Source organism: Coffea arabica, chromosome 8c (genome assembly GCF_036785885.1).
Source record: "Coffea arabica cultivar ET-39 chromosome 8c, Coffea Arabica ET-39 HiFi, whole genome shotgun sequence".
Lineage (NCBI taxonomy): Eukaryota > Viridiplantae > Streptophyta > Magnoliopsida > Gentianales > Rubiaceae > Coffea > Coffea arabica.
This window is the reverse complement of record NC_092325.1, coordinates 40,801,921-40,823,732: the sequence shown is the minus strand read 5'-3', so window position 1 is coordinate 40,823,732 and position 21,812 is coordinate 40,801,921. Positions and strand designations below refer to the sequence as shown.

At 36.2% G+C, this 21,812-nt stretch overlaps 3 protein-coding genes across 3 annotated transcripts; 1 reads left to right on the top strand and 2 right to left on the bottom strand.

The window, feature by feature from the left end:
• Positions 1-4,519: 4,519 nt before the first annotated feature.
• On the bottom strand, positions 4,520-7,654 carry LOC140013335 (UPF0481 protein At3g47200-like). The gene is made up of 3 exons (XM_072062588.1): positions 7,002-7,654; positions 5,961-6,775; positions 4,520-5,112 (listed from the first exon to the last, which is right to left on the bottom strand). The coding sequence occupies exons 1-3, from the start codon at positions 7,590-7,592 to the stop codon at positions 4,986-4,988; spliced, it is 1,533 nt and encodes a 510-aa protein (XP_071918689.1). The 5' UTR covers positions 7,593-7,654; the 3' UTR covers positions 4,520-4,985.
• Positions 7,655-8,571: 917 nt separating this feature from the next.
• Positions 8,572-10,933, bottom strand: LOC113706537 (UPF0481 protein At3g47200-like). Its single transcript, XM_027228460.2, has 2 exons — positions 10,253-10,933; positions 8,572-9,639 (listed from the first exon to the last, which is right to left on the bottom strand). Exons 1-2 carry the CDS (start codon positions 10,895-10,897, stop codon positions 8,875-8,877), a joined length of 1,410 nt encoding a protein of 469 aa, XP_027084261.2. The 5' UTR covers positions 10,898-10,933; the 3' UTR covers positions 8,572-8,874.
• Positions 10,934-18,985: 8,052 nt separating this feature from the next.
• On the top strand, positions 18,986-20,099 carry LOC113706476 (abscisic acid receptor PYL2-like). Its single transcript, XM_027228386.2, has one exon. It carries the CDS (start codon positions 19,242-19,244, stop codon positions 19,803-19,805), a length of 564 nt encoding a protein of 187 aa, XP_027084187.1. The 5' UTR covers positions 18,986-19,241; the 3' UTR covers positions 19,806-20,099.
• The last annotated feature ends 1,713 nt before the right edge of the window (positions 20,100-21,812 follow it).

Below are 21,812 nucleotides of genomic sequence, written 5' to 3'. Positions count from 1 at the left end.
TTTTCATGTACTACAACCTAACCTAGAATGGTCGTATCATGGATTGGCGTGCCATCACTTTTCAAGGAAGACTTCGGAATCATGAATTGCCATTATTAACTCTTGATGGTCCTGGTTTCTTCTTCTTGTACTCGAATTGACTGTTAAGTTGTGGAAAACATGCGACAAAACAAAATCCATGCTCTTTTATTTATTTGTTTTTTGTCCCCTAATAGAAGCAATATATCCTTGATGAATCTACTTATCAATTAGCTGCACCTGGTTGGAGATTAGAATATTGTATTGCCACCATACTATGGTGAAGGCAATCCCCCAGTTATACCTTCCCCTACTTGCTTTTGTCCTCTCAAGTATACCACACATTATTATTATTAGTCAAGTTGATGGGCAATACTTTTTATTTATGCTTTTGTGAGCTCATCCCAATGCTTATAAGTCACTTATCAACCTTCTGCATCCAGCCTCATCCATCATCTTGCATTATGAAGGTGGAGGAATCTTCTTCTCAAAGCAATACCCAATGCATAGAAGAGAAACCCTTTTACTTTTCAGGGCAAATTAGTTGAAAACGTCTCATTATCTCTAGTGCTCTGAATTATTATGTCTCATGAGTTAATATGCTCAGAAACCAACCATGCATGCAGCTAAGATGATAATACAATACTAATTTTTTTTCATGCTTTGATCGATCGCGCAGATGGGTAAATAAATTTGACCATATTTGGAACGAAGGTCCCCCAACTTTACAATAATAATATTGCACAACTGTCGGCTATCTTTAATTATTCCTTTGGGTTCAACCTGTTCACCAATAAATTAAACAACAAAGTTACATGTAAGTCGAATCACTAGTTTCCTTAGTGCTGAAAAAAACAAAAAACACTTACTTGTATTCTGCAAATATTTCATACACGAGTTGCCACGCTCCGAATTGAAAATTCAATGATGTGTCTTCTTTACTATTAAGTCGTTCGAAGGCTCTTCGATCTCGATCCTCTAATTCATGTTAACATATGAAGGGGTGAAGGGATGATGGGCCAAGGTTAAAAATGGGGATAATGAAACCTTTTGGATTGTCTGATTTGTGACCTTTTCAACAGTCATATGTCTGCCTTGTGCAAAATGTGTGTGTGTGTGTGTGTATAACACTCTCTAATTTAATTACTCGTTTCTCTTTTGCCTTATTGAAAAGAATTGATGGATGGATCATTTGGATACTTGGATTTTACCGATATCCATATCCAACTCTTCTCTAACAAAATTGCTCGTAATTTCTCTCTCTCTCTCTGCCAACAACTTAACACTTGGATTCATCTGAAACAAACTTATATTTTTATTTATAAATTCACTTCACGTAATTTATTTTATCTATATGTATTGAATTTATTTAGTATTATTTTGATTGTTACTTATTTAATGTTGCTAGAAACTTCTTATTTGCTCATGGAGAAAATATATTTTTGCATATTTGGTATTTAGTTGAATACAAATATATATATATATATAGGTTTTTAATCATATAAACATATTTAAAAAATATCTATCAACCTTTTCATATACCTTAAATATCTTATAAATAATATTATATTAAAATAAACATATGTATAAAAAAATTTTCAAAAATTAATATTGTACTTGAAGGTTTAGATATGCTTATTTTCTAAAACAAATGTTCATGAATGTGTAAGAATATTTTTTTATTTTTTCTTGAATTATTCATGCTTCTATAAACTCATAACTAACACTAATAAAAAGAAAACTGTGCTAATGCATGGGTTAAAAACGTTACTCATCTTGTTAATTTTCTTGTATTATCATAGATCACCATACCTATGTGACTGCAGAATAACGCTACACTGTCTAGAACTGAGCTTTTAGTCCAATTTTGATTGTATAAAATTCTAGCTGTGTTCTTCAACATCCTAATAATGCTATGGCAATCTTAGTATTTTTTATTTTATAACGCTCTTAATTGTTGATTTCTTTCTTACATACCCCATTTTTTCAAATAATATTTCGCATGCATCATAAACACATTTTTCAATCTATCTTTTATATTTGCAATCACCTTCTTATCTCACATATATCACATCATAAAAAGTACTACAGTAATTATTTCACATAATATTTCAAATAACACTCTATCTAGACACACCCATTGATTTTTCAAAACTAAACACAGCATACATTTTGAGAGCAAAAGTTAACAGATTATGAAGCAATATTAGTAAAACTAAATTTGGGCCTGCTGCTAGCTCTTAACAGTTTCCCAATAGAAGTTTTAAGTTGGACTGAAATTAGTTATAGCGCATGTTCTATTCAAAAGAGCATGCTCTATTCAAAAAGCCCACAATGTGATTCCACGTCAATCAAACCGATGCAAAATGAAAAATCCAACTTTAAAACCATGACACATACCTAAAGGCCAAAACAATTTTTATTCCCAGACAAACCAAAAAAAAAAAAAAAAAAGGCTAAAACAATTGAAGCAAATCAAGATTGACTACACCGGCATCTATAACCAACTCCCTCTACAGAAGTTGGTCACCACATTAATTGTAGGGTGAGAAGTCAAGGATTCAAATCTTGCCTCTCATCAATTAACCTTTTTATGAGGATTGTTTTAAATCTATACGGGTGCGTGATGCATCCATCTGGTCTAATGATGGTTCAGTTCCCATCAGGTTCTCTCGACTTAGTTGAGTCGAGTCACTCCTAGAATAGGATCCTCCCTATAGAAGTAGGAATATGCTAGATATCAAAAAAAAAAATCGGCGTCTGTTGCTGATTTGAGGTATCCGTACCATTCCATTTGTTGGGCAATACGCTGTAAGGAAAGGAAGGTCCCTTGCTTGAATTGGGCTTTGCTGCGTCCTGACTCCTGACCTGGGCTTTGAATTTGGTATGTAGGCCGAAAAATGAATGTAAATGAATGAGGAGCAAAACAGGGTCTCTCAGCATAACCTGCAACACTCAATTTACCTGATAGGAGTGTATTGAAAACCGGACCGAATGTCACTGGTACAATTCAACAAAAACCTGGAAATTCCGTAGTTCAAGAGCTAGATGAACCAAAAAAAAAAAAAAAATGGGGAAATTCGAACAGAGCTCGCTAATTTTTTAACGAAAATATTTTCATTTTATTGATAATTCTCAATACTAAAAAATTAAAAAAATGTTAAATCATTAAACCGAGGTTGAATCGCAAATCGAAGGATCTTCCACTCCACTCTCATGATAAGATTTAGAGTCTCTCCTTGAAGTAAAAAAAAAAAAAAAAGAAAAAGAAAAAACTTTCTCTGTGTACTTCTTTGAGTCCTAACGCGCGATGACAATTAGTATTTCTGAGTTGGTATTTATGGGATACATTATTATGTTCATCCAAAATGTATCTATCCTCAAGGTTAAATTATTTAGATAGCATAGATATAGAAATAAAAAAGTTAAATCGTAGCATTGCATTGAAAACATATTTGCTTCAAGAATGAATTACTTTGTTTTCATGGATGTTTTGCTGTCGAATCAAAACTAGTAGCAGTGGTGGTGGTAGAACAATTAAGGATCTGTCTTGGGTTTAATTCACAGGGACTTGGAGTGATTTCAAGAATATCACCATTGATCAAAGTGGATGAAAAGAACTAATTCTGCAACATCTTGATCTTGTTTATTCAATCTTATTCGTAACAGGGTTTTGATATCAGTAGACTTCACAAGGACCTGTTTTCTTTTCGCTTGTTAATTTTGCACAAATCCAGGTGCTAATTTACTTACCTTTGTCATACCTCATCGCTTCTACCAAAAGTTGAAGTCAGATATTCATCTGAAAAGATAAGAAGAAACCTCAAATGGAAGTAAACTTAGGATTCTCCATCCTATATATCCGGTTGGCAAGTAGAAACAATAATAATATTAGGAGTGTAATAAAATATAAACCTTATTTGAGGCTTACTAATTAAATACTATGCTACTTTAGGAGTTCTTTACGAGTGATATTAATGCATTCTTTGGTTGCTTTTCATTGCTCGATCGGGCAAGAAAACCTTCTTTTATCACAAGACCATCATGTTAAAGAAACACACACTGATGGAGTGAAGTCATGGCTAATGTGCTGCTGTGGGGCATAAATTAATGGGTACAGGATTTGAATAGATTGAAGTGTTGCATCTTCTTTTGATACCAGATCAAATCTCGAAAACTGTTCCTATAATGAAACTTTTGCAATCCAAAATTCTTAGTCAAGAATCAATCCATTTCAACCTACATGGCATGGATGCAACTCCTCCAGCAATTTGCTTCCTGAACTAACACGCGTGAGGTCTTCTTTGCTACAAACTGAAAATCTTTGGTGAGTTCTCCTCGACCGATTGGACATTATGCCGCAGTTAGGGAACCAAGATTGATTCTGGCAAAACTTCTGGGCAACTGTGGACCACACCCTTAACATTTTAGGCCAAAATTGCAATTCTCTATTTTTCTATTTCCCGAGGAACCTTTTTTTGGGCGGTTGTAAGCTTTATAATTTTCATTGATACTCAAAGCAAGATTACAGTAATGTAAGGGCATACCAAAGCAAATCGTAAAAGACTAGAATATCAAGTTGGCCTAGCAAAACCAGTAAAGGCTAACTATACGTAAAAGCCAAGCATATCTGTACTCTATACAAAGGTGAGCATTTGTTCTTGTTACCTCTCTACACCCTTCCATCCTGCTTCAATGCCTTGTACGTCTTTCGGATTACTCTGTATTATGTACTCGGGAGGATAGATAATTTTTGGAATATCTTCTTGTTCCTGCTACACCACAAATGACATCCTGTACCACCAAAAGCAATTCTTCTGACTGACTTGGGATATGAATGCCTCTTTTGAGCTGTGCTGCAGAATAGGGGGAGAAGAAACGACTCTGGTATACACTGGCATGATTCACACAATGGATGAACCATTACACCCCAAGAACACAATCTGTCCTTAATGAGCAATCTCTGCCTACATACCAACCAAAGAGTGAAATAATGCCTTAGGTTCTGCGCCTTCCCCAAAACAATGGATTACCAAGCCACTGTTCCTCCTAGAGGCACTAATTTTCAGAAAGCACACTTTGCAGTATAAGTACCTGAAGGATCATTGGTTCAAGTGACAGAGTCATTAGAGTTATACCAAGAACTTAGCTATCAAGTGAAATAGTCCATTGATCTGGAATATCCATGTTAAAATTTGGGGATCGATCTAACGCAGATGTCTTGGTACGAGGGCTACAGCCCTCAGTTTCGCAGAACCAATTGGATAAAGACCAAAGAAAAAAAAAAAAAAAAATAGTTCGCCTGCATACTTCTCAAGAAACCGGCACTGGCCAGATTCGTGAGGATCCTACGCGGATTGGGAGCCACTTGGAATCAGAGCATTCTGACCTCAATCCATCCTGCCCGAACGCCTACTGATTCTGCATCAAACCACTCACAAGATTTTTTTGTTTCCCTTTTAGTTTTGGATGTTTTTGGCATATGAATAGGCGTTTCTTGGGGCATTGTTGTTAAGACTCTCATCAAATTTTCTGTCAACGCTCCCTGTTTACTTTGATTCTTTTAAATCGAAGGTTTATTTTGATTCTTTCAAATCGTTCTTGAAAGTTGATCTAGTGTTGCTTTCGTTTAAAACTGCTTCTGCTTCATCCCAAATTACAAAGTAAGGACCAACTGGCCGCACATCAACAGAGGATTAATTCAACTTTCACATGAACAGCATCAAAGAATTCCAAAACAGTAAGCACACCTATAATATCAAGTTAAGAATGCAATAAAACAGACAGCGCGTAGTAGGTTCATTTACTTTGCAGGTACAAAATGCTTGTGAAGGCCAGAACATTCAGTAAATATGAAAACCACGAGTAGGGACAGAGTGATACTGAGACCTCAGCTAGGTACGTTGCTAAACGGAAGGGTGCTGGAGATTATGATTGTTTACCCTTTTTTTTCGCCCTGGTAGTATTGGAGAGCACCGTATAATGCCTGAACAATGGTGAGAGCAAAAAGAACAATGGCAGCCATAACAGATACCAAGGCCCATGGATTCCTGAAATAAGTTTGGATGAGACTGGCTCGCCACTTATGCGGTTCTGTTTTGCAGTAGTTATTAATAGCAACATGCACCCTATTTAAGTTGCTATCTCGATCAAGCACAACATCTTTGGAAAGTGAGTTGATCAATTGAGCAAGAGCTTTATCACTTCCAAGTGCATTGTGGAGAATTCCATGGGATTGTAGGATGTTAACATCCTTAGCGTCGTCGATGAGTTTGTCCATCAAGTAGATGTAGTTAGTCACCTGACTTCCTACCCCTGCATGGAATCGCTCAAAAGCTATTAGATTTAGAAACATTGTTTCACTTACATCATCCATACAGATTGGTGGAAGCTTCAGGATACCCCACTTGCAATCGAATTGGATGTCTGTCAGGCTTGTACTTTTGCTCTTCTTGATACTGATTCCTGATTCTTTAAGCTCTCTTGCAGAGAGAACGTCACCACTGTTGTTTCCCTCTTTACAATGTGGAGTAAATTCTTGAGTTTGAGTAACACTGTCTTTCCATAACAAGATCGTTCGGTATGCATCCAGTATATGCAAGCACTCGTCCAACTTCGGTTGGGTGCTGCAGCTGCTGCTATAAATATGAGAGTAGAATTTGAGGATGAGCTTATCAACGGACTCCTCAGATCGCTGGGCAGACTCTTCAGATCGCTGAGCGGATTTCTCAGATTGGTCAGCAGACTCCTCAGATGTCTGAAAAATCGTACAACACTCAGAAAATTTTGAAAAAACGAGGAAAAGCAAACAAGAGACTGGATATTCTTGTGTATAATCAATGACGTACTTATGCATGTCAATTGGTTCTATTTTACAGATCAATTAGGTGGCTTTTGCCGGCATATTCATCAAAATCTGCTGGAAATTATGCACCCAAGTAAAGATAGAGAGAGACAAATATATATAGGAGAGGAAAGGGGACCATGGCATCTTGTTTGTAAACAGCATGTAGCGTTCTAAGCAGCAACATGGGCAACTGATTTTCGAGCATCAACATGTCGCGCTTTATATATGGCAACATGTAAGTCATGCCATGTTTGCTGAAGATGGGATCGTTAGAGGCATAGCCATTCTTGGTTAGATCAGTGGATGATGACCGCAAAACTTCTAGCATAAAACAGCCATCGCGAATCATCAGCTTCAAGAATGCTTCTGGATCTTGTTTCCATTTGTCGTCCAGGGAGTCATATGCATCCTTCAATTCTTTCACTACTCCACATAATGCGCGACGGTAGTGCTCGAGAGGATTCCCTGACCTTTCGATAAAATGTAGGAGAGCTCTTTCCTTGTGAGCTTCCATTGGATCCAAATTTGACTCGCCATAATGATATGGACCAAAAGAGATTGCCCGAGGCTTGTAAACACTCTCTTTCCTATCAGTGACAAGATCAGTGACACAGGCAGGCAATTTGTAGATGGAATGACTCTGCCATGCCTTCTCTTCACTCCTTGTGATGTCTGATAGACGATTGACTTTGTCATTTACTTCAACTACCCATGAATTTTCGCCCATCTTTCCTGCTGGCACTGATTGTTTATTCGAGGAGGAAGAAGGACGGACTATATATAGCTGCTTCTGCAAGTCGTTTGTAACTTAATCTGCTGTTCTGGACAGTACAATTATAAGTAGTTGCAAATGTATCAGAAGCTAATTCTTGTGTAAAAAAGAAGGATTGTATTGAAATAAAGTTGGATTCCACATTCCTATCTTGCCACAACTAACAAGTAAGATGCAGTAAAATAATATCCTTCGTTTTTGTGTATGCTACGTTATCGCTGTTTTCTTAGTTCTTTACAGGTGTTAAGAGGCCAAATGATTGGATGCTTTTAATAAAGTTTCTAAGATAGCATGTTTAATACTGGTTATTCTAACTTCTAAGGTGTTTCTAAGACTTGCGGTTGTTCTAGGAGTTGAAAATTGTACTTTTTGCATCTTTGAATAGCAGATATCGATAAACATATTCTTCTCCTAAACTTTTTGCATTTCAAATTTTTTTAAAAAAAATACCTATAAATTAGCTGATTTGGATGCACAAAAGCATTTTTTAATGAGCGGAGTTAAAGCAAATTGATTTCAATTTCTTGAAAAACAAGTTGTTTTCATGAGAATTGGAAATCACATGAAGTAGCAATTTAGGAAAATGAATTCTGGGATTTTAAGTTTGAGTGTTTTTCTGCCAATATTTATAAGAGTGAATAAATGACCACACAAATCTAAAACAACACCATTTTGGATGTTTTTATTTATTTATTTTTTTGTGGGCTGTTGGGAGGGGGGGGGGGGGGGGGGGGGGGGAGGGGGGGATGGATTGTAAAACATTATGGATTGAGGGACTTCCCAAATATTAGGAACTTGACACAAAAGAACACAAAATTCTCAGGACTTCCCATTAATGTATCAATCACATTTACGAAAAGCGAACCTCATGGAAAGAACACACGCTGAAGGATTTGAATCCAAGTCTGGCATACGATAAGTTTGGCTACTGAAGTTCAAATCAACTACTTTTAGCAGCATAATCCATTTGGGTTTAAATGACGATTTAGAGCCAACAATATCAAGATTACAGCAAAACACTCCAGGGATTTCCACCCGGAAATCCTCCAATCAAAACAGTCCCTCAACGGGAACACTGAAGCGTAGCACACAAATTAGGCAACACGATCAAGGGTGTCGCTGATCTAGCAACATCAGTGCATGGCCGAATCAGCCTTATCAGCAATGCACCATAGATCATTAATCACTGGAAATGAAATAAAAAATAATTAGGACATGGAGATCGAAGATGAAATAATCAACTTCTATGCGGTGGGGGTGGAGGTGGAGATGGACTATTGTCCAGGCCCTCATAGTATTGGAGGGCGCCATATGCAGTCTGAGCTATGGTGAGAGCAAACAGAACAATGGCAGCAACAACAGAAATCAACGCCCATGGGCTCCTGAAATAAGTCTGGATAAGAGCTGCTCGCCACTTATGCCACTTTGTCTTGCAATAGCCGTTAATGGTCTCGCGCACCGCAGTTAAGCTGCTATGTTCATCCAGTGCAACATCTTGGGTGAGCGAGTTGAACAATTTTGCAACAGCTTTATCACTTCCAAATGCATTCTCGATGATTTCATGTCTCTGTAAAATGTTCACATCCATGGCGTTATCGATGATTTCGTCCATGAAGAAGATGTAGTCAGTCACTTCATTCCCCGCACCAACGTGGAATCGCTCGAAAGCTACTAGGTTTAGGAACATTGTTTCGCTGACATCGTCCACTGTAATCTGTGGAAGCCTAAGGATGCCGGTATCACAGTCGAAATGGATGTCATTCAGGCTTGTGCTGTCGCTCTTTCTGATTCGGATTCCAGATTCTTCGAGCTCTCTTGCGGAGAGGATGTCATCAGGGCCCCTTTTGCAAACGCCTCGTGTTGGCTTTTGGCTATCGGGCTCTGTCCATAACAGGATCCTTCGATAAGCGTCTAATACATGCATGCATTTGCCCAATATTTTTGGGCGGCTGTGGGGAAAGTAGAATTTGAGGATGAGGTTATTGATGGACTCCTCGTCTGTCTGATAATGCCAGGCCAATTCCAACCAAAATAATAATAATAAAAAGAAAAAAACAAAATGATGTTAGTTCAAATTTACAAGAAACTAATCACTAAATCGAAACCAGCTACAACAAGAGCTAGATGTGCATAATTAGCTTATACTATTAGCATACGAAAAACCTTTTTTAATTAGAAGAAGTTGATAACTTAAAAGAGTGTTAAGTGCTTATTATTGAAGCTTGAGTTGCAAAAAGCCAATAATAGTAAGTAACTTTTTTTAAGTGTAAACTGTCTAAAATAAAAGTTTAATTTACAAAACGAATTAGCCCAAGAAGATTATTATAAAAATCCATATGGCATTTCCCCTAATATTTAGAACCTTTTATGGTTTTTACGCTGTTATCCGTATTAAAAAAACTAACAAAGCAAAGGATTAATGAGCTTCCTTTTTTTTGGGGGGGGGGGGGGGGGGTGAGGGGGGACTAGATCGAGCATATTAAAATCCAATCCAATATAGTTTCCACCCAATTTTCCAAAACAGAGGATAATTTTTTTTTTTTTTAAAAAAAAAAACCTGCATGAAAATATGGCTATAAAACATTGGAGAGAGATCAATAGAGCCATTGGTCGACCTGTGCATTTTGATTGTCAACGGCAAGCAAGGTTTTAAGAAGCAGCATGGGCAACTGATTTTCGATCATCAACATGTCGCGCTTTATATAAGGCAACATGTAGAGCTTGCCGTGGTTGCTGAAGATGGGATCGTTGTGAGCATAATCAGCCACGCCAGTTTGAGTATCAGCGAATGATGTCCTCAAAACCTCTATCATGAAACAGCCGTCCTGAATCATCAGCTCCAAGAATGCATCTGAGTTTTGCAGCCATTTATCGTCCAGGATGTCATATGCGTCCTTCAGGTCTTGCAAAACTTCACGTAATGGGTCAATGTAGTCCTCCAGAGATTTCTCTGATCTGTTGAGAAAATGAAGCAGAGCTCTTTCCTTGTGGACTTCCATTGGCTTCAAATTCGGCTCGCCATGATGGTACGGACCAAAAGAGATTGCCCGGGGCTTGTATGCATTCTTGTTCAGATCAGTGACACAGGCGGGTAGTCTATAGATTGAATGCTGCTCCCAATCCTTCATCTCAGTTTCTGTGATATCCGCTAGATGACCGACTTTATCGTTCACGTTAATTATCCATGATTTTTCTCCCATTTTTCTTGCTCCCTCCTGAACGAATGAAGGAGGAACGAGGTCTAGTTCTGCTTCTGACATTTATAATATCTTACAGAAAACTCGTCCAATATTAGAGTATATAACAGCTCAGTTGCTGGAACCTAAGCAGGCATGCACTTGAATAATAAAAATTGACTTCGAATTGAAGCAAAGTTGGATTCGACATACCTATCTTGTCAACAACAACCAGTACAGAAGAACGTTAAAAAAAAAAAAAAAAACTTCATTTTTACATGCTACAAATTAAATTGGTCCTTTAGCTCTTTACAGCAGATCTTAGTCTGCATTCAACTGGTTGCTTTTCCATCCTATGGGGCAACAAAAGATTCATGGCAAGCTGCTCACGCTAAGGTGTTTCTGGGAATGACATGTGGGGTTACTCTGGAGTTAAGAATTGGAATTCTGTATCTTTTTGGTTTTCGGTAGCAAGATTTCGACAAAGTGACATTCCTCTTCCAAACATTTGATTAAACATTGTTAGAACTATGGCCCCATTTGCCAAGTGAATTTTTTGGCTGTTTGTTTAAAACTTTACTGTAATTTACTGTAGAAGTTGTAGACAAAAATTTTGAAGTGTGTAAATTTTTGGATATTTTAAAATATATAATTTAAAAACTTTGATAAGTTTTTTGAGATTACTGTAGTTAAAATTGTTAAAAAACTTATAACAGATAAATTTGGCCAAAAACTTGCTCGCGAAACAAAGCCTACTTTAAGGAAAAGACCAAGTATAGTACATAAAATAAAGGGTAAACAACAAAAAAGTCTCATGTGATATAGTTATCTTATAGAAAATCCCTCTATGGTTTCAAATCATACGTATTGGTACCTCATAATTTGAAGTAATTTGAACATTGACGGAAATCATTAAAACAAACGGTTTTGAGTGAAATGATAGAAATGCCCTAATAATATAAGTAAAAAATAGCCTAAAATAAATGGTTTTGATTCTTTAGTTTCATTCACTAATAATGTAAGCAAAAAACGTCAATTTCTACAAGTTTTGAGCAAATTTAAAGAAGAATAATGGTTGTTTTATTAAGGTATAGGGGCAAAATAGGTATTTCAAGTCAAAATTGGCCTTAAAAAACTATTGTTTGGAAAAACCACGTGCATTTCCAGTGCGTCTACATCACACACATTAAATTTAACGATCTCCGTTGATTTTTCAATCATGAGGTACTGATGTATATAATTTGAAACTACAGAGGGCTTTTTTGTAAAATAGCTATACTCCAGGGAGTTTTTTTTTTTTTTTTTTGTTTACCCAAAAATAAACTGGAGTTTTGACCGGTTATAGCATGTGGATGCCACTCAGCTAGGCCACTAAACCGATGTTTGGAAAGAAGAAGAAAATTGGAGTGCCCCTTCTTTGCATCCCTAGATTTTGAAATTACTCCTCTGTATTCTTCCATGTTGTCCAAGGTAGGGGTGCAAACGAGCCGAACTCGAGCCGAGCTTTGGCTAATCGAGCCGAGCTCGAGTTAATTTTGTGAAGCTCGAGCTCGAGCTCGAGTTTAAAAAATAAAAATAATTATTTATTTTTAAAAATGAATAAAATAATAATTTTTTTAATAAATAATAAAATATTAGGGATATATATATAATTTTACTATTAAAATAAAAAATAAAAAAAATATATATAATTGAGCTCGCGAGCCAACGAGTTTAATATTTTTGAGCTCGAGCTCGAGTTCGAGATCGACTTAATTAGCTCGAGCTCGACTCGAACTCGATATTGACGAGCTCGAGTCGAGCTCGTATTCGAGCCGCTCGCGATCGGCTCGTGAGTGGCTCGATTCGCGAAACACCCCTAGTCCAAGGATTCATGTCACATACATTAAAATAAAAAATTATGTTAAAACATGGAAACCAAGTAAAGGTATTAAACATGGAATCTGATGATAAAGGAATAACTAAATCCAAAGTCTAGCACAAGGTGGAAATGTAAAAATTAAAAACATATGGAAAAAAAACTTTGACACTAAAAGATGATAACAAAAAAAAAAGGAAATTAAAGACTGGGTTTCAAAACAAATGAAAAAAAAAATTTAGGAGAAGTTTTAAGAAAATGAGACAAAACAAATATTTATTTTTAAGATAAAATGTTAAAAGAGGAGAGAATTAAAAAGAATGTGTCCAAGTCAGTGCAACATGTAGACGCTGTCTGTCTTGGGTTCTGATTTTAACTTCAACATGATAGAATAATTGTTCAATTGGAATCTGTCTAAAGTTAACACTCCCAAATTGAAGGCACAGGTTATTTTCCCAAAAAGGTAATATTTAATTAGAAAATTAACTTCAATTTATATATATAAATATATATATATGTAAAAAGTTATAAATAAGATTACTTATATCAACTAATGCCTCCAGACACCCCTTAAGAAAAATCCTTTGCGAAGAAGTCCTCCTTATCTAGGAAATTTAATATAGTTCAAGATGTATCCATCACATGTACATGATTTAAAATTTAAATTTGAATTCATATTATATAACGTGATCTAAACCTGTCAGTGTAAGACAAAATTTGTGTGTACACTAACAATGCATAAAAACACTAAAACATTTTCCAAATAACTATCAATCAATTATTGCTTGCTTTAAAACTTTTGACAAAGAGGAAAACTTGAAGTTGATTACATATTGATGAATAGGAGGTTTGTGCATCAACATCAACCCCGACCTGGGCCTCGTTTGCCATGTAGCCTGCTAAGATCGAAACGGGGCATCTATTGGACTCTAAGCCCGACAACAAATCCCGAAACTTTGAAGTTTTTGCTTTTGTCCCAAGACCGAGCCTGTTTGGAACCTGAGTTTTTTGGAAGTTTATCTAAAACTTTACTGTAGTACACAGTAGAAATTTTTGAAAAAATTTTGTAGAAGTTTTTGTAAGGTGAAAAACTTTTTTTTTCTTTTTTTTTTTTCCTTTTCTTTTTTTTTTCTCTTTCCCTTTCTTTTTCTTTTTCTTTCTTTCCTTTTTCTTTTCTTTCCTCTCTTTTTCTTCTTCTTCTTCCTCGTCACCTCCGCACGCTCAGCAGCAACTCCACCTCCCCGCTGCCCTGCCTTCCCCCTCCCCCCGCCACCCCCCCTCTGCCCCGCCTTCCTCCTCTCCCCCGCCCCCTACATCTGCGCCGCCCCCCTCCCCCCACCTTCCCCCTCCCTCCTCCGCCACCCTCTGCCCCTTCCGTCGCCCCCGTCTGCCCCTTCCCCCTCTGCCCCGCCTTCCCCCTTTCCCCCGCCGCCCCCCTCTGTGTCACCCCCCTCTGCCCCTTCCCCCTTCTCCCGCCTTCCCTCTCTCCCTCACCGTCCCCCTCTGCGCCGCCCCCTCTGCCTCTTCCCCCTCTGCGCTGGACGTAGTGAGAAAAAAAAAAAAAAAAAAAAGACAAGAAAGGATGATGGCAGAGGAGGAAGAGGGGGAGAGGGAAAAAAATTTCTTGTCCGGCACCGGCACCGGAAATTGGTGACGGAGCCGGCAATGGAGGTGGTGGTGGGGGAGGAAGAAGAAGAAAAGGGGAAGGAAATTTTTTGTTGTTGTGTTTTTGATATTTTAAGTGTGTAGGTTAAAAACTTTTGATAAGTTTTTTGGGGTTCCTGTAACAAAAGTTGTTAAAAAACTAGTTTTATACAAACTTGGTAAAAAACCAAGCTTCCAAACAGGGCCCCAATTTGTTTGGTAAGAACATTTATAGTTTAGGGTTAATTACATTTACTTCCCCTAAGGTTTGACCATATTACCAATCAATTCCTGTAATTTGTCCAAATAACGGTCTCACCCTTTGAATGATCAAACATTTAACAAAAACCCCCTTAATGCCGAAAATGCCCTTATTGAGGCCATGTTGCATTCAAAAAAGAACATATTTTTATTTATTAACCTTCAAGTAATCCAAAATAATAGAAAAAAGTTTTTCCTACATCTTCGAATTTGTGGTTCAAGGCATGTTGCGGAGAGCACAAGGCATGTTTTCCTCAATTTGAACCATACTCCAGGAATTAAAATAATTTCTTCTTTTTTATTTTTCTTTCAATTTATCTAATTTTTAATATTCATTTTTAAGATTTAAAATAATTATTGATTCAAAACTATTTATGGAAGCAAAGATATGGTTTTTATGAAATAATAAGCAAAAACGTTTTTCTATTTTTTTTGGATTGCTTCAGGGTTAATAAAATAAAAATATGTTCTTTTTTTAATGCAACATGGCCTCAATAAGGGCATTTTCGGCATTAAGGGGGTTTTTGTTAAATGTTTGATCATTCAAAGGGTGAGACCGTTATTTGGACAAATTATAAGAACTGATTGGTAATATGATCAAACCTCAGGGGAAGTAAATGTAATTAACCCTATAGTTTAACACTCAAACTTTCCTTTAGCCTTTTCCTTTGTAACCTGTAAGGGTTAGAGTCTCTTTCCAGACAAAACAAAATATTAATAACAAAATATTATACATAGTTCCACTACTCCTCACTTTTCTGTCATCTAATTTATTTTTTTCGGAGACGATAAATTTATTCTATCCTACACTAAGGAGAGGGAATGAACCTAAGGAGATCCGGGGGTAAAAAGCGAGTGAAGGCAGCAAAAAAAAAACGTCTGTATCTGCAATCCACCATATAATGTCAAAAGCGCAACAGTTGTCGTCACCGAGTTTTGGAATTGGCCTCCAACAACATTGCTGCTGCTCGGTTAAGTACCACTAAGGACAGTTTTCTTTTTTCATTTTCTTTTAATGTTTTCGGAAGGACTTGTGTGTTTTTTGTTCAGAAATTCTCATGTATTAGCCATAATTTCGTGTGTTATTTTGTTTATCCTTGTTAAATATCAAAATTATAATTAATGTGGACTAGGGTGTAAACAATGAGCATCGAATTCTAGTAGTTTACTGTTTAACCTCAATTTAAATTAAAATATGTGAGTTCAGACTCATCGTGCTCTTAAAAATAACTTGAACTTGAACTATACTGCATAGGTATTTTGACTTGATCGAACTCAATTTTGAACTTAAACAAGCCTAACTTAGTCAAGCTTAATTCAGCATTTTATATTTTTCAAAACAAGATAAAATAAACGTTTTACTTAATAAACATATAAAATTTATGAAAATATCTAAAATGTAGAATAAATGAAATTCACACACACACACATATATATATATATATATATTTATAAGATTTGTTTACATTCCGCAAGCTTTCGAACCTCATAAATATATGTTGAACTCAATTTTCAAATGTATTCGAGCTGCTTGAGTTTTGACTATAGAAGCTCGCTAGTAGCTAGTTTCAACTCGATTCCTTTCCACCCGACCCTAATATGGATATACCCTAGCCCTAGGGGTATATAAGAATTTCTCATTATTCATTCTATCTCTATGATATCTATATATTTCGATAATATACGTTGCTTGAGGCAATTTGTTTTTGTAAATCATGAAGTGTTGGTCAAAGTGATTAAAAGATGTTCGCAGGCTATTGCACAGGACGGGTTTTATCTAGTGCACACTCTCGAATAGCTGTTGTAGGTTTTTTTTGTCAACAAAAAAAAGTGATTAAAAGATGTAGGTATATTCTATATTGGGTATACATCACCTGATATTTCATATAGTGTAAGTTAGATGTCTTAAACGATTAATTTCGCGTATCTGAATTAATCATTACCTATTTCCAACAAGCAATACACATTTTTTTGTACGGTAAAACGACAATAGAAGATGTGCAACTCTTTATCGTCAAGCACAATAAGGTGAAAAACTGAAAATGCAAGTTTTGCGGTTTATTAACTTCCCTTATAATTAAATAAAAAGCGGACAGAATTGACGGAAAAGCATCAAAAGTGGATTCATGAAGAAAATTACAAAGAAAGGAAAAGAATATAAAAAAGAGTATTTCGTCGAAGCTAGATCAAGGTCATGCATTCCAAGAAACAAAGAAATATATATAATTCTCTTTTCTTATATAAAATCTCAGCAAGTGCGAGTGTCTCAATTTGTAATGGAAAAGAAATATATTCAGACATCTGCATTGATAAGTTTTCTATTTTGGTTGACATAATATGTAGAATGTTAACAATTTTATTTTTCATTGACATAATATTTACAAATGTAAAAATTTTCTTTTATTGCCTTAAAGGAAATACTAAATGAGCATTTGTAATCCTGATTGTATCTGTCAACTAGTTTCTTTCCCATGCATTAACACGGGTCATTTTACATTTAGTAGCACAATTAAATATTGCAGCATAAATTTTGAAAATCCAAATATTTATTTAAATATATAAACTAATTTTTTGATTAACTATTCAAATATAGTTTGAGGATACGGGTGAAAAAATATTGTCATTTATGCTAAGCTGATTGATATGCCAATAGCAAGCTCATGATAATGGAAGGGGATTGATTGTGAACATAAGTAAAAATATATAATTTTCCTACTTTATATGAGTACTAAAATTAAGGATAACAAAGTGGTGATTGATTTTTTGTCATTAACAAGTGGTCATATATATTCTAAAATATAACCAAAATTAAACACAATAAGAACGTAAATTAAGGATAATAAAGTGGTTCATTGGTCGTTATTAATAAAAATACTACACCTAAAATGTGAATTTATAATTAGTTGTTGTTAATAAAAATAAAACAATTTAAACCTAACCACCCCTAAAAAAAAAAAAAGACAATTGTCCACTTGGTAGAATGTAAGAATTATATAGGAATTGAACATTGTTATATATATATGTGTGTGTGTGTGTGTGTGTGTGTGTTTTATATATATATATCAATATATCAATATGCTTTAAATACTTTCTAAAAGGGACAAATAACAATTTAAATACTAGAAGACTGGTTTCGAGCGTCTTCTGGATTTAACATATATATATATATATATATATATATATGTATATATTTATCAATAGTCAATGTTGCTTAACATGCTGCAGTTTCTAAATTCATAAGGTCTGATAAAAGTAATGGAAAATTCAAAAGAGAGAAGAAATTTTTTTTTCCTTTTGCAGTTGGAAAGAGTGGGTCCAATTGAGGTGGAAATGCTGCAAACTGCAAAGTGGTGTTTGGATCACGCGGCCAGTTTGTTAAACGGGTCACATGATCCACGAATCTAACAGCTTGCCCTTTTCAACGATTGTGACCCTATGCTGACCTTCTCCCTTTCCCCTTTTTCCCCTTCCTGTCCCTCCTCTCTTCCTTTCTTTCTTTCTTGTTTTTCCTTTTTCTTCTTCTCTTCCCTTTTCTTGTTTGGCTGAATTTCTCGATAACTTGAGATATTAGAACAAGTAGATGGAGATGACAACCAACTAATTACCTATCATACAAGTTGGGGTTGAAGATTATTCGATTTTTTTTTTGAATAATAATATAGCACTTTCTGGGATGCAATGTATCTTCTGGGATTAAAAATTGTTTTTAAAAAATATTAAAAAAAAAAAGGCAGAAGCTATCCAAAATTCCAAACAAAGCTATTTGTTAATTTGTAGAAAAAATGTCTTATACTACTTAGAGAAGGTTGTGACTATCATTGACTCCACGAGTAAATGAGGATGATTTATTTGAGATAATTACTGTAACACTTTTTGTGATGTGATGTATGTGAAATAAAAAGTTGATTGAAATTTATGAAATAAATTATTCTACTTCAAATCTTGTTTGTACAATCACACCCGATATTTATCACTGAAGTAAAGCTACTACATCCTTAATTAGCTCCTCATAACCACAGGCTAAGCATCCCCACCACTTTCTCAAAATAGTAAGACATCTATCTATCTTATTAAAGATGGGATGACAAGGCTTCACCAATTTCCCACCTTATAAAATACTATGCAAGTAGCAAGATAAATTAGAGCTATATCCCTTGAGAGATTCTTGCTTGTTTAGGTATGAATTGGTCCCTGCTATAATCTCAAGATTTGGCAGTAATTGCCCATTTGGGACAGAGACAAACACTGAGCTAAAATCTTAGATTACCTCAATTTTAGAAACCCGAGGGCACATCAGGCAAAATGACTAGAGAACTTTTTTGCTGTGGCAGCTAAATAAGATACGCTAAAAACTAAGCATTACATAAACAAAGAAGAGAACCTTAGCCCCACCCCACCCCCCACCCCCCCAACAAAAGCATCCACCTTTATCCCATTTTTGGCTACAAAATGCGCCCAAAGTAGAACCAATCAATCTTGTCCCCAAGTTTTATTTTTCTCCTGCTTGCCGTTGTTGCTTTTGCAGTCTGCACCACCCCTGCACTCTCCTGCAACTGCAACCCCATATTTATTCTTGAATCATCCTCGATCAGTTTCTCAGGTTCCCAAAAAAAGAAAAAAAAAAGGTAGATTAATTAGCCATTTTAGCAAGATTTGTCCAAAAAAATGGATGGCAACAACCAAATCCCACAAGGGCTGAGCCCAGAAGAATTTTCTGAACTCGAGCGGCTAATTTCCACGTACCACACTTTTGAGCCAACCCCAAATACATGCACATCCCTGATAACTCAGCGCATTGATGCACCAGCAAAAGTGGTGTGGCCATTCGTCAGGCGTTTTGACAATCCTCAGAAGTACAAACACTTCATCAAGGGCTGCAACATGACAGGGGATGGAAGTGTTGGCAGCATCAGAGAAGTCACGGTTGTTTCGGGGCTTCCAGCTTCTACCAGCACCGAGATACTCGAGATTCTGGATGAAGAAAAGCATATTCTGAGCTTCAGGGTGGTTGGGGGAGAGCACAGGCTAAACAACTATAAATCTGTGACATCAGTTAATGAATTCGATAATGAAGGTAAGGTTTACACCATTGTTCTCGAGTCTTATATTGTTGATATCCCAGAAGGCAACACTGCGGAGGATACAAAGATGTTTACTGATACAGTTGTGAAGTTGAATCTCCAAAAGCTTGGGGTCGTGGCAACGGCTTCTTTGCATGGACATGAATGAATTTGATCGGATAAAGGTGGCGATGGTTCTGATGGTGCTTTTCTGCAATACTCTACCTCAAAAAAAAAAGGGGGTGGGGATTTATTACCTCATCAAAATGGTAGTACCATCTTCTCTCAAGGGTTTGTTGTAAGTTGAAATTGGTTTCTCGTTTTTCATTTCTTGTTTTAGGTGACCATCAAGCATAATTAATTACTAGTTTTTGTTGGGTGAATGTGAAATCAGCCATAGTTTTTTGGGCTATCATTAAAGAAAGTTTCATTTCCTTCTAAAATAAATGATTGGTTGGCGGCATTGGCACATTAATTAGCTAGATTTTTCTTTGGATTTAATAAGTTGAATCAATTGTACTTATTGCTACTTTATGAGTACATTTGATCTGATTTGTGGACATCAAAGGCTGAAGGAGTCCTTAATTAATTTGGAGCCCTCAATCAAAAAACAAGAAAGTCAAAGCCGATAGCTTTCTCCTTATTTATTAGTTGGCAATCCATTATATTTCACAACTTGCACTCAGCAGCTATATGCATGACTGACTCAGTTGATAGATGACCACAAAGAACAATATACTTGGGGTTGAATTAGGTGTGAAGATTAATATATGAGGCTTGAAATAATGAAAGGTACGTGGGGTGTTTGATTTTGGGGGTTGACATATACTTGATGAGCAACTTGCAACTGTTATGTCTTTTGTGGTGTGGCTTCAATGTTCTATCAAAATGGCCAAGGCATAGAATAGATGGATATCTTGAGAACCTCGTGAGCTAACATGTGACACCCCCCCCCCCCCGGGGAGCTGATTAGTGACAGATTAGGGACGTCAACCCTCAACTAATGGTGGTGAAGGTACTGTACCATCTATAAAATTAAGCTTTTCTGCCGCTTTTCTATAGCTGTCGATATGAAAATTGTGTTGGTGAGCGATCTGTAATTCGGACGATATATCCTAACCTGTGACAGTGATGGGAGTCGAACCCATCCAAACTTTTTGGGACAAAAAGATAATAGATCTAAAAGATCTAACATAACTTGGAATAAAATTCAATGAGGCAGGTTCATGACCAGCACAGACCCGTAGAAAGGGAAGAAAAAAAAAACCAATTACAAATTTATGCTCCTTAACTATACATGCAAATTAATTTGACAGAGGGAATTAGAAAAAGTAGTTGTACGTAAGACGGGGACAAAATTTTCTAGTTGGCAACCTTGAACAATGTACTCGTATTTCTTTTTATGTTTTGGAGCTATCAATTGCATATTTACAGCATTGTTTGGTGTATTTCAAGCAATGTATTGCAAGATGTTTCCAGGTATATAACAACACTCAAACCCTGTGCATGCTATGCATTCTCTCAACAAAAGAAAGAGAAAAAATGCATAAAAAGAAAGGCTTGCAGCTATAAATATATATATATACTTCGTGAATGGTGTAAACGTCTTCAATCCAATCTTAACACGAATATGCAGAGCCTATTTACAAATCCTCAAATGAAACTGGTCATTTTTGACAAGAAAAAAAAAAAGGGAAAGAAACTGGTCATATTTCAGTAGAAAGTGAAATCAAAAAAGGAAAAAAGGGTACAATGAATATCATTTCATTTTTCTTTTCTAAAGGAATCAAGATGAGACAACGACATCAGTTGATGTCAAACTGGATGCATATTAACGTTAAAGAAATAGTAAAACTGCTGGTAGTTTCAAAACTTGGGAGGGTGGCATATTTAATTTCTTGGAGCAGGTGGCGGCCTCGCTCACGCTGTTGACAGAAAGACTGAACCTTAAATTCTGAGTCAATTCAATTCATCTACGCTTTTGTGAACTCATCCACGAGCTTGCAAATTGTACAGCTTGCAGTAGGTTGAGACAATTTGGGAGTCAACTCAATTCTGGGCAATGCACCAGATTCAGAATGCATGATTTTAAGGAGTCAACATCTAACACCACTTAATAATAAGTTAATGAGTTTTTGTAGCGAAAGCTCATCGTTAGCGCATCTAAATTCTGCTT

Coding starts and splice junctions, on each gene's coding strand:
- LOC140013335 (XM_072062588.1), bottom strand. CDS start 7,592: ATGGGCGAAAATTCATGGGTAGTTGAAGTAAATGACAAAGTCAATCGT. Junction 6,776..7,001: donor TTTACAAACAAGATGCCATG/GTCCCCTTTCCT, acceptor ACGATTTTTCAG/ACATCTGAGGAGTCTGCTGA. Junction 5,113..5,960: donor TACCAGGGCGAAAAAAAAGG/GTAAACAATCAT, acceptor ATGATCCTTCAG/GTACTTATACTGCAAAGTGT.
- LOC113706537 (XM_027228460.2), bottom strand. CDS start 10,897: ATGTCAGAAGCAGAACTAGACCTCGTTCCTCCTTCATTCGTTCAGGAG. Junction 9,640..10,252: donor TTGACAATCAAAATGCACAG/GTCGACCAATGG, acceptor TGGCATTATCAG/ACAGACGAGGAGTCCATCAA.
- LOC113706476 (XM_027228386.2), top strand. CDS start 19,242: ATGGATGGCAACAACCAAATCCCACAAGGGCTGAGCCCAGAAGAATTT.